The 12,239-nt window shown below is 45.9% G+C and overlaps 1 protein-coding gene across 1 annotated transcript in view; it reads left to right on the top strand.

Annotated features, from left to right (window-relative positions):
- Positions 1-11,177: 11,177 nt before the first annotated feature.
- The window catches only part of LOC138666025 (C-type lectin domain family 2 member B-like), a 119,706-nt gene continuing 118,644 nt past the window's right edge, over positions 11,178-12,239 (top strand). Inside the window, exons 1-2 of the mRNA XM_069754087.1 lie at positions 11,178-11,320; positions 12,103-12,204. Coding sequence (XP_069610188.1) covers positions 11,209-11,320; positions 12,103-12,204 — 214 coding nt within the window. The 5' untranslated portion in view covers positions 11,178-11,208. The remainder of the gene's footprint in view (positions 11,321-12,102; positions 12,205-12,239) is intronic.

Raw genomic sequence — 12,239 nt, 5'->3', positions numbered from 1 at the left:
ATCGAGATGGACCCTGTTAAGGTCCAAGCCATCCATGATTGGACTCAGCCGACATCTCTGAAAAGTCTGCAAAAGTTCCTGGGCTTTGCTATTTTTTATCGTTGCTTCATCTGCAATTTTTCTAGTATTGCTAAACCATTGACCGATTTGACCAAGAAGGGTGCTGATGTGGTCAATTGGTCTTCTGCTGCTGTGGAAGCTTTTCAAGAGTTGAAGCGTCGTTTTTCTTCTGCCCCTGTGTTGTGTCAACCAGATGTTTCGCTTCCATTCCAGGTCGAGGTTGATGCTTCTGAGATTGGAGCGGGGGCTGTTTTGTCGCAGAGAAGTTCTGATTGCTCGGTGATGAAACCATGCGCCTTCTTTTCCAGGAAGTTTTCGCCTGCTGAGCGAAATTATGATGTCGGCAATCGAGAGTTGCTGGCCATGAAGTGGGCATTCGAGGAGTGGCGTCATTGGCTTGAAGGAGCTAGGCATCGCGTGGTGGTCTTGACTGATCATAAGAACTTGACTTATCTTGAGTCTGCCAAGCGGTTGAATCCTAGACAGGCTCATTGGTCGCTGTTTTTTGCACGTTTTCACTTTGTGGTTTCGTACCATCCGGGCTCTAAAAATGTGAAGGCGGATGCCCTGTCTAGGAGTTTTGTGCCTGACTCTCCGGGTTTATCTGAGCCGGCGGGTATTCTCAAAGAGGGAGTAATTGTGTCTGCCATCTCCCCTGATTTGCGGCGGGTGCTGCAAAAATTTCAGGCTAATAAACCTGATCATTGCCCAGCGGAGAAACTGTTTGTCCCTGATAGGTGGACGAATAAAGTTATCTCTGAGGTTCATTGTTCGGTGTTGGCTGGTCATCCTGGAATCTTTGGTACCAGAGAGTTAGTGGCTAGATCCTTTTGGTGGCCATCTCTGTCGCGGGATGTGCGTTCTTTTGTGCAGTCCTGTGGGATTTGTGCTCGGGCTAAGCCCTGCTGTTCTCATGCCAGTGGGTTGCTTTTGCCCTTGCCGGTCCCGAAGAGGCCTTGGACTCATATCTCTATGGATTTTATTTTGGATCTTCCCGTCTCTCAAAAAATGTCAGTCATTTGGGTGGTTTGTGATCGCTTCTCTAAGATGGTCCATTTGGTACCCTTGTCTAAATTACCTTCCTCCTCTGATTTGGTGCCATTGTTCTTCCAGCATGTGGTTCGTTTACATGGCATTCCAGAGAATATCGTTTCTGACAGAGGTTCCCAGTTTGTTTCGAGGTTTTGGCGAGCTTTTTGTGCTAGGATGTGCATTGACTTGTCTTTTTCCTCGGCTTTCCATCCTCAGACCAATAGCCAGACCGAACGAACCAATCAGACCTTGGAAACATATCTGAGATGCTTTGTTTCTGCTGATCAGGATGACTGGGTGTCCTTTTTGCCTTTGGCTGAGTTCGCCCTTAATAATCGGGCCAGCTCGGCTACCTTGGTTTCGCCGTTTTTCTGCAACTCTGGCTTCCATCCTCGTTTCTCTTCAGGGCAGATTGAGTCTTCGGACTGTCCTGGTGTGGATACTGTGGTGGACAGGTTGCAGCAGATTTGGACTCATGTAGTGGACAATTTGACCTTGTCCCAGGAGAAGGCTCAACGTTTCGCTAATCGCAGACGCTGTGTGGGTCCCCGACTTCGTGTTGGGGATTTGGTTTGGTTGTCTTCTCGTCATATTCCTATGAAGGGTTGATCCTCCTGCTCCGGTTTTGGTGGAGGGGGAGTTGGAGTATATTGTGGAGAAGATTTTGGATTCTCGTGTTTCAAGACGGAAACTCCAGTATCTGGTTAAGTGGAAGGGTTATGCTCAGGAAGATAATTTCTGGGTCTTTGCCTCTGATGTCCATGCTCCCGATCTTGTTCGTGCCTTTCATATGGCTCATCCTGGTCGTCCTGGGGGCTCTGGTGAGGGTTCGGTGACCCCTCCTCAAGGGGGGGGTACTGTTGTGAATTCTGTGGCAGAGCTCCCTCCTGTGGTCACAAGTGGTACTTCGGCTGAGTTTCTCTGTGAGCTTCCGTTGGTGGAGGAAAGTGGTACTGCGGCTTCTGAGTTTCCTCCCTCAGGTGATGTGGTGAAGTCGTTAGGTGCTACTCTATTTAACTCCGTCTAGTGCTTTGCTCCTGGCTTCTGGTCAATGTTCTAGTATTGGACTTGCTTCCTCCTGGATCGTTCCTGTGGCTTGCTGCTCTGCTAAGCTAAGTTCCGCTTTAGTTATTTTTGTTTGCTGTTTTTTCTGTCCAGCTTGCTTTCCTGGTGTTTTGTTGCTTGCTGGAAGCTCTGGGACGCAGAGGGTGTACCTCCGTGCCGTTAGTCGGTACGGAGGGTCTTTTTGCCCCCTTTGCGTGGTTGTTTGTAGGGTTTTGTGTTGACCGCAAAGTTACCTTTCCTATCCTCGCTCTGTTCAGAGAAGTTGGGCCTCACTTTGCTAAATCTATTTCATCTCTATGTTTGTCTTTTCATCTTACTCACAGTCATTATATGTGGGGGGCTGCCTTTTCCTCTGGGGTATTTCTCTGAGGCAAGGTAGGCTTATTTTCTATCTTCAGGCTAGCTAGTTTCTCAGGCTGTGCCGAGTTGCATAGGTAGCGTTAGGCGCAATCCACGGCTGCCTTTAGTGTGTGTTGGAGAGGATCAGGGATTGCGGTCAGCAGAGTTCCCACGTCTCAGAGCTCGTTCTATGTTTTTGGGTTATTGTCAGGTCACTGTATGTGCTCTGACTTCTATGTCCATTGTTGCCTAATCATAACAGTCTGGATACACATGATGAGAGCATTATACTGCCTCTGTACAAATCCCTGGTTAGACCGTACAGTGAGTACTGTGTACTGTTTTCGGCACCGGTGCTCAGGAAGGATATAATGGAACTAGAGTGAGTACAAAGGAGGGCAATAAGATTAATAAAGGGGATGGGGGAACTACAATACCCAGAGAGATTAGCAAAATTAGGGTTATTTAGTATAGAAAAAAGATGACGGTGGTGCGATCTAATAACCATGTATAAGCATATAGGGGGACAATACAAATATCTCTCCGAGGATCTGTTTATACCAAGGAAGGTGACGGGCACAAGGGGGCATTCTTTGCGTCTGGAGGAGAGAAGGTTTTTCCACCAACATAGAAGAGGATTCTTTACTGTTAGGGCGGTGAGAATCTGGAATTCCTTGCCTGAGGAGGTGGTGATGGTGAACTCAGTCGCGGGGTTCAAAAGAGGCCCGGATGTCTTCCTGGAGCGTAGCAATGTTGTATCTTACTGTTATTAGGCTCTTTGCCTGTTCTTGTTCCCGTGTCTGTCCCTGTCTGTACTCTGGTCTATATCTGTTCCTGTTGTTTCCTTGTCTGTTTGCCTTTCACGCTCAGCTGTGCATACCCTTGTGTCCACTCCTTCCTGCCTCCAGCAGATCTGCTCTTGGCTCCGCCTCCAGCGGTTCTGCACTTGGCTGCGCCTCCTGTGGTTCTGCTCTTGGCTCCGCCTTCTGTGGTTCTGCTCTTAGCGCCGCATCCTGCAGTTCTGCTCTTAGCTCCGTTTCCTGCAGTTCTGCACTTAGCTCCGCCTCCTGTGGTTCTGCTCTTAGCCACGCCTCCTACATTTCTGCTCTTAGCTCCGCCTCCAGCGGTTCTGCTCTTAGCTCCGCCTCCTGCAGTTCTGCTCTTAGCTTCGCCTCCTACATTTCTGCTCTTAGCTCTGCCTCCTGTGGTTCTGCTCTTAGCTCCGCCTCCTGCAATTCTGCTCTTAGCTCCGCCTCCTACGTTTCTGCTCTTAGCTCTGCCTCCTGTGGTCCTGCTCTTAGCTCCGCCTCCTACGTTTCTGCTCTTAGCTCTGCCTCCTGTGGTTCTGCTCTTAGCTCCGCCTCCTGCAGTTCTGCTCTTAGCTCTGCCTCCTACGTTTCTGCTCTTAGCTCTGCCTCCTGTGGTTCTGCTCTTAGCTCCGCCTCCTACGTTTCTGCTCTTAGCTCCGCCTCCTGTGGTTCTGCTCTTAGCTTCACCTCCTATGTTTCTGCTCTTACCTTTGCCTCCTACGTTTCTGCTCTTAGCTCTGCCTCCTGTGGTTCTGCTCTTAGCTCCACCTCCTGTGGTTCTGCTCTTACCTTTGCCTCCTACGTTTCTGCTCTTAGCTCCACCTTCTACGTTCCTGCTTTTAGCTCCGCCTCCTGTGGTTCTGCTTTTTCTGCAATCTGCGGGTTCCCATATACCCTCCTGTCTGATCAGGTCCCTACCTGTTTCCATATGCCTACATGTATTACGGTCCCTACCTAGTCAGTACCTGTCCTCCCTGAGTGCCAGCCGTGCCCGCCTGCCAGTGTCTTAGCCGTGCCCGCCTGCCGATTTCTCGTCTGTGCTCGCCTGCCAGTGTCTCAGCCGTGCTCACCTGCCAGTGTCTTAGCCGTGCCCGCCTGCCGGTTTCTCGTCTGTGCCTGCCTGCCACAGCCTTGCTCGCCTGCCGGTGTCTCAGCCATGCTCACCGTTCCGTCTCCCAGTGGGATCACCAGCCACAGCCAGACACCGCCCTGGAGTGGTGCCTGGCGGCTACCTGCTGCACAAGCCTGACCTCACCATCAGAGGCTCCAGTGAACACCAAGGTAGCTGCTTAGTCCCCTTCCAGGGTAGTCTGGTTAGTGGCACAGTCGGGCCACAACCCCCACGCTCGTGCCAACCAGTCAGGGTGCGAGTGTTACACTAACTATGACTATGATAACATAACATTATGGCCAAACCCATTAATAGATATGAGTCAGCAGTGTGGATTTTGGGTGAAGTAAGGAAACAGAATCTCTCACTGTTGCCTGGCCACGAACGGGGACTTTTCTAAAGTTCTCCTTGCCAACTTATACATATATAGAAGATATGTATCCCTCGACCTACTGTCTCCTTCCCCACCATCCTGTAAAATGTAAGCCTGCAAGGGCAGGGTCCTCTTCCCTCTGTACCAGTCCGTCATTGTTAGTTTTGGTTTACTGTAAGTGATATTTGCATTTTAATAAGGATATCGGAAGGAGATATAAAAGGGGAGACAAGGGGCGCACAGTCTAAGTGTAGGTGTATATTCACAGCAAGAAATATATATTGTTGCACTCACCCTTTGGATGTCTTGTATGTACATTCAATTGATCCGTATGATGGATCCACGCCTTATAATATTCCGGTATGCAGCACTATTGCAGGAACTATGCCAGCCTTTTTTTTTTTGTTTTTTTTTGTTCTCTAACCATTTGTGTATTTTAATGTAACCCCTTCTCATGTACAGCACCATGGAATTAATGGTGCTATATGAATAAATAATAATAATTAAAATATATACTGTATGTACAGGTAAGTACCAGCAAGTATGTGTATGCATGCATATACTGTATGTGGGGTGTACTCAATTTTGCATCAACTTATTTTAGGAAATCTGAATATTTTCTAATGGTATTTATATTGTTAACCTTATTTTCATGCTATGGGTTTAAAAAAAGTTCTATAAAACTCAGTCTTGTCAAAACTGGGAAACTTCGCACTAGACGTCAAGCAGTTTGGATTGTGGCCTCTCCTCTCTTCCTCCAGACTCTGGGACCTGGATTTCCAAGGTCTAGTATGACATTTCCACAATCAGTGATGGTTTGGGGGCCATGTCATCCGCTGGTGTAGGTCCACTGTGCTTTATCAAGATCAAAGTCAGCGCAGCCGTCTACCAGGACATTGTAGAGCACTTCATGCTTCCCTCTGCCGACAAGCTTTTTGGAGATGAAAATGTCATTCTCCAGCAGGACTTGGCCCTTGTCCACACGGCCAAAAGTACCAATACCTGGTGTACAAACAACAGTATCACTGTGCTTGATTGGCAGCAAACTCTCCTGACCTTAACCCCATAGAGAATCTATGGAGTATTATCAAGAGAAAGATGTGAGACACCAGACCCAACAACGCAGACGAGCTGAAGGCTGCTATCAAAGCAACCTGGGCTTCCATAACACCTCAGCAGCGCCACAGGCTGATCACCTCCATGCCACGCCGCATTGATGCAGTAATTGATGCAAAAGGAGCCTGACCAAGTATTGAGTGCATTTACTGAACATACATTTCAGTTGGCCAACATTTCGGATCTTAAAATCAATTTTCAAGCTGGTGTTATAAAGTATTCTAATTTACTGAGATAATGACTTTTGGGTTTTCATTGGTTGTAAGCCATAATCATCAACATTAACAGAAATAAACCCATGAAATAGATCACTCTGTGTGTACTGACTCTATAGAATATAGGAGTTTCACTTTTTGTATTGAAGAACTGAGATAAATTCACTTTTTGATGGTTTTGTATCTTTGTAAGAAGCACCTGTAGCTCCAGTCGCTGCTGTTAGAGGCTGGCGCTAAATAACGAAGCTCCTGAACTCGTCCCACACAACCATACCCCCGATGGATGATGCATGCACACGGCACATCTCAGAAAGGGGTTACAAGGTGGGTGGGAAAGTGCTAGAGGTTACCTAGACAAATAGGTTTAAGCGAGATTTATAATGGCGGATGATGTAAAACATTGGAGAATGTTACATTTTATAGATGTGCTTAAAGCTCCTTCAAAAACTCCCCATAGAAGGAAAAGTTCCTGAAAAAGTTTCAACTTGGAAAAGCTCATTGTTTTTGACCGCCTCAAAAAAATCCACCTGCACATTGCCTAACCAAGGTAACGACCACAGATCATTCAATGGAATGAGGAAGCGACACATAGAAATAACAAAGGAAATACCCGTATCGTAACATCAAGAGAGTATATTATTATTATTATTATTTATTTATATAGCACCATTGATTCCATGGTGCTGTACATGAGAAGGGGTTACATACAAGTTACAAATATCACATACAGTAAACAAACTAACAATGACGGACTGATACAGAGGGGCGAGGACCCTGCCCTTGCGGGCTTACATTCTACAGATAAGAAATGTTATGGTTCTTGTAATGTAAAGATATAAAAACAAACTGCGTTAATGAGAGAGCTCCATATTTTTGTTTTCTCTAAATAACTGATTATAACTCCAACACTCATACATGCCACCGCATTTATAGTCTCGGTACTGTCCGTAAAAAAAAAACGGATCCCATTCAGACCAATGTTATTCAATGGGGCAGTGCAGATGATGATTCTTTTTACTGACCAAATTTGCGTGTGAAACAAAAAAAAAAACAAAAATAAAAATGCAGCATTCAGTAGTTTTTTCCGTAAATCAGATGAGACTCACTCGTTTACGTTTATAGGTGCTTAACAAAAAAATCGAATGCGATACGGAGCCACAGTATAATATCTGATTGTTACGGATACATTGCAGTTCTGTAATTTGGGAAACTATTGATGATTAATAGCTGCTGGTGTAAAAAACAGACTGTACGCGGATAACAAGTGAGAAATTGTCCAACTTTTCTGGATGAAAATCTAAACGTTTTTTATACGCTCGTGTGAACCTTGCTTTAATATCAGAAGCGAGGGCGCAGTTAAGGGTTAGGAGCGCTCACGACTTTGACTATATAATTTTTTTTTTGGGGGGGGAGGTTGAGGAGGCACATTTTCATTATGGTGCTGAATCTATATGGGTTTTGATTTCTCAATGACTTGGCGTATACTATAATGGCTCGCTGTCACCACCCTGTAACCATAAGGAACTTTTGCTTGTTTTCCTTAATTTGACTCGTGTAATTTAGATTTGTGTTTTCTAAATAAAATTTCCCATTTTATGTTGAGTGGTATTGCACTCTTTTGTTTTCTCAGGGTTTTCCCTAGTGATTCTGCCTTTTGTTATATACGAGCAGTGTCTTTGTCACCAGTGAAATGTTCCCCAATGTGAAGACTTTGTCCAGTGACTCCATTGCTGATTTGCCCATTGCTTTTCTCCTGTTGACTTCCGGTGTGGTCTCTGCATCTTCAGTGATCATTGATCCGAGTAGGTTGAAGTCCTTTACACCTTCCAGTTCATCGCCGTCCATCTCAGATGTGTCCCGGTCTTACATGGCAGTAGTCAATATCTTTGTCTTCTTTGTGTTGAGTAGTAGTTCCATGTTCGAGCTTTTCATGTCAACACACCGTCAACACATATGATGCATAGGATATTTGTGATAAACTATATTATAAGCTCACACAGAGAAACCTGCTGGGAATCTGAAGAGGGTGACTTGATATTGGGTTCTTTATTTGTCTTTGTTTGTCTTCTCTCCTTCCCTTAGTCACCCCATTTCTGAAGAAGCCATAGTGCGAAACGCACGTCAGGGGTCTTGTGGTAACTATTATGTGCTTGCTCTCCTTTTATGCCTAACATTTTCTCCTATGTGCTTCTTTGTCCATTCAGGATTTGGTGCCTGTTAAATTTCAATAACATTCTAATGTTTGGTTTATCTATTGGTATTTTTATCTGTCACAATGGTGTCATGTCACCCTGGAAGATCTGGAGTTAGACGGTCATGTTGGGTAGTGAATCGCAGGTCTTTTTGAGAAATGGTGTGATTTGTGTTTCATATTAAATGGATTTAGTATCCTCTGGTAGTGAAGAGGTTAATGATCCTTTCTATGCTGGTCAGAAACATACAGCTCCATTTCAGCTGCTTTTGATCTGGTCATTGCCTCTTTCTATAAAAGCTGATCAGATCTTCTTATCCCTGCTGGTGAAAGATTCATCTTCCTGTGCTGTGTGCTAAAGCTAAAGGTACCTTCACACATAACGATATCGTTAACGATATCGTTGCTATTTGTGACGTAGCAACGATATCGTTAATGAAATCGTTATGTGTGACAGCGACCAACGATCAGGCCCCTGCTGGGAGATCGTTGGTCGCTGAATAAAGTCCAGACCTTTCTTTCGTCGCTGGACTCCCGCTGACATCGCTGGATCGGCGTGTGTGACACCGATCCAGCGATGTCTTCACTGGTAACCAGGGTAAACATCGGGTAACTAAGCGCAGGGCCGCGCTTAGTAACCCGATGTTTACCCTGGATACCATGCTAAAAGTAAAAAAAAACAAACACTAGATACTTACCTACAGCCGTCTGTCCTCCAGCGCTGTGCTCTGCACTCCTCCTGTACTGGCTGTGAGCCGGAAAGCAGAGCGGTGACGTCACCGCTCTGCTTTCCGGCTCACAGACAGTACAGGAGGAGAGCAGAGAAGCAGAGCGCAGCGCTGGAGGACAGACGGCTGTAGGTAAGTATCTAGTGTTTGTTTTTTTTTACTTTTAGCATGGTAACCAGGGTAAACATCGGGTTACTAAGCGCGGCCCTGCGCTTAGTTACCCGATGTTTACCCTGGTTACCGGCATCGTTGGTCGCTGGAGAGCGGTCTGTGTGACAGCTCTCCAGCGACCAAACAGCGACGCTGCAGCGATCCGGATCGTTGTCGGTATCGCTGCAGCGTCGCTTAATGTGAAGGTACCTTAAGAGTTGTAGTAGTTGTCTCTGGTTTGCTGTAGTATGTGTATATTTATCTCCTGGTCACTTTTCCCATTTAGTTTATTCCTCCCTGTCCATATCCTCCTCCTTATTATTGGTTAGTACCTTTGTATGATTGAGGTTTTCTGTTACCCCTGTTTTGTCTTTGTGTCTTATTTACCTTATATTTCTGTCCTAGGCCTCGTAGGGTGGGGGAGGGAACAGATCAGGGTCTAACAGGAGCATAGTAAGGACGGAGACTCGGGCCTCCCTACCTTCAAGAGTACCCCAGGGACTGGGATAGTAGCAGGGTCGGACTGGGGTGCCAAGGGCCCACCAGTAACAATGACTTTGGTGGCCCACTATTCACCTGTAAACAAATATTATATGACCCTGCGGGCCAGTCCGAGCCTGGATAGTAGGGTCCCAGTTCCAGAGACAGTTTGAGGCCCCACTTTCTTACCAAAGACCGTCACAGCATGTCATAATCTATCTCTATATACAGAACTTTTATTCTTATCTATGCTTGAGTCAGTTTTATCTGGATTATAAATCCTGTCTTTCACCTAAACCTATCTTGATCTGATGAACTGAATACTGGTAATATCTACTTCCCCCACTAGGGGGAGGTATTGCTCATATATTCTGTGTTGTTCTATTTAGGCTTCTTTCACACTTGCGTCGTTTGGCGACCGTCGCAATGCGTCGATTTGGGAAAAAAAACACATCCTGCAAATGTGCCTGCAGGATGCGTTTTTTTCCCATAGACTGGATGCGTCGTGTTTTGGCGGACCGTTGTCACGAAAAAACCTTCAAGGGAACGTTTTTACGTACGTCGGGTCCTGCATTTCCTATCGTGCATGCGCGGCCAGAGCTCCGCCCCCTCCTCCCCGGGACTTTAGAATGGGCAGCGGATGCGGACTGCATCCGCTGCTCACGTTGTGCCGAATTTTCACAACGTCTGTCGGTACGGCGAGCCGACGCTTTGTGAAGGCCCCGTACCGCCTCAAGTGTGAAAGAAGCCTTACCCTTTCTCGGGTTTGTTGTAATCTGATCTCGTACATTTTTGCTCTTTGTGAGCTATATTCTCATCTTCTTACAAGATTCTATTTGACAGCACACATTATGCACTCTCGTGGCTTGTACAGCAGCGGTATAACTACAACAGGTGCAGGGGTTGCAGTCACACCCCGGCCCTGGAGCCTAAAAGGCCCAAAAAGTCCCTTTGGCTTATATGAAAATACAATTGCTATTAAAGAATTGAAATAATTGGGGGCCCCGTTGGATCTTTTTCATTGGGGCCCATAAGTTTCAAGTTACGCCACTGGGTCACATCCTGCATTTGCAGTTCCTTTATGCCATATCTGGCAGCAGGACACCCCCGATCTGTGACGTAAGCCCCCAGAAGGGAGGGGATCACTATGGAGTAGATTCAGCATCTGGAGCTGATAGTTATTCCTCTAGGGCAGGTTCACAGGAGCATATAAACAAAAATTCATCAGAGTTTCACCCAGAAAAGTGGGACGATCTTTTTCTCGTTTGTCATCCAAGGACAATTTTTTTTTTTTTTACAGCAGCAGCTGTTCATCATTTACAGTTTCCCATGTTACAGAATTGGAATGTATCTGTAACAATTGGACTCTATCCTGTGGCTCCGGACGGCATCCGATTATTGTTTGATTATTAGTGGCACTCAGTTACACAATCTAGGTTTTAACAAATCAGGAAAAACCCTTGAGTCATATAGAAGACTCAATAAATAAAGAAATGATAGTGAAAGTAAGCAGGAAATGTGCGCTCATTCATTGAGACCATGGGCTCAGGGATGGAAGCAAAGATCACGGGTGAAGAAGCTGCGCTGACCGACAGAGTAGGACTGGGAGCTGGGGACGACCCACCAAAGATACTGGCTGTCCGGCCGCTCAGTAAGTGGCCGCCTATATGTGATAGTAATGGTCAGATCCAGCCCAGAGACATCTGCCTTATAGTGGGGAGACCTTCCTGTTTAGTTTCTGGGAACAGTTTATTAACGCGTTGAAAGGGGTTTTATTGTGATGTGGGTCAGAGTGGTGGGCTGTGTGCTGTGTAGGGCGGTGGGAACATGTCAGTTCCCTATACGGGGGTCCACATAGTGCAGATTGCAATGCTGTTCTGTGTCCAAACCTTCAGTACAAATTGTGTGTGTCCAGAAAGACCCCCGTACCCTTGACCGCAGCACCACTATTGCTATTCTCTGTACTGATCCTACTTAGACTGTGTGATACTATTAGAGGGTACTGTGTGTGATAATGATCTATAGGAACGTTCCAGCACGGGTGTCTATTAGTGATGAGCGAGCGTGCTCGTTACCCGAGTTTCTCCGCATGATCGGGTGGTCTCTGAGTATTTGTTAGTGCTCGGAGATTTAGTTCATGTCCACGCAGCTGCATGATTTGCAGTTGCTACACAGCCTGAGTACATGTGGGGGTTGCCTGTTTGTTAGGCAACCCCCACATGTATTCAGCCTGTCTAGCAACTGCAAATCATGCAGCTGGGTGGACATAAACTAAATCTCCGAGCACTAACAAATACTCAGACCACCCGAGCATTCTTGGAAAACCTGAGCAACGAGTACACTCACTCATCACTAGTGTCTATGAATGTTGTAGGTTATTTGCTGCACAGTTATTATGTTCAATTTTTACATTTCATTTTTTTCCCCCTTTAGGTCTAGACAAAATCAGAATTTGTCTGATGATTGTTCTTATGATCTTCTTATTATTATTGGCAATTACGTTTTGTACTTTGTGGTCGACTCGTGCAGTGACAGGTGAGAATATTATATATATATATTTATATTATAGT

This window comes from Ranitomeya imitator, chromosome 2, assembly GCF_032444005.1.
Source record: "Ranitomeya imitator isolate aRanImi1 chromosome 2, aRanImi1.pri, whole genome shotgun sequence".
Lineage (NCBI taxonomy): Eukaryota > Metazoa > Chordata > Amphibia > Anura > Dendrobatidae > Ranitomeya > Ranitomeya imitator.
Note: the sequence above shows the minus strand (reverse complement) of the source record. Positions and strands in the feature narration are given on the sequence as shown.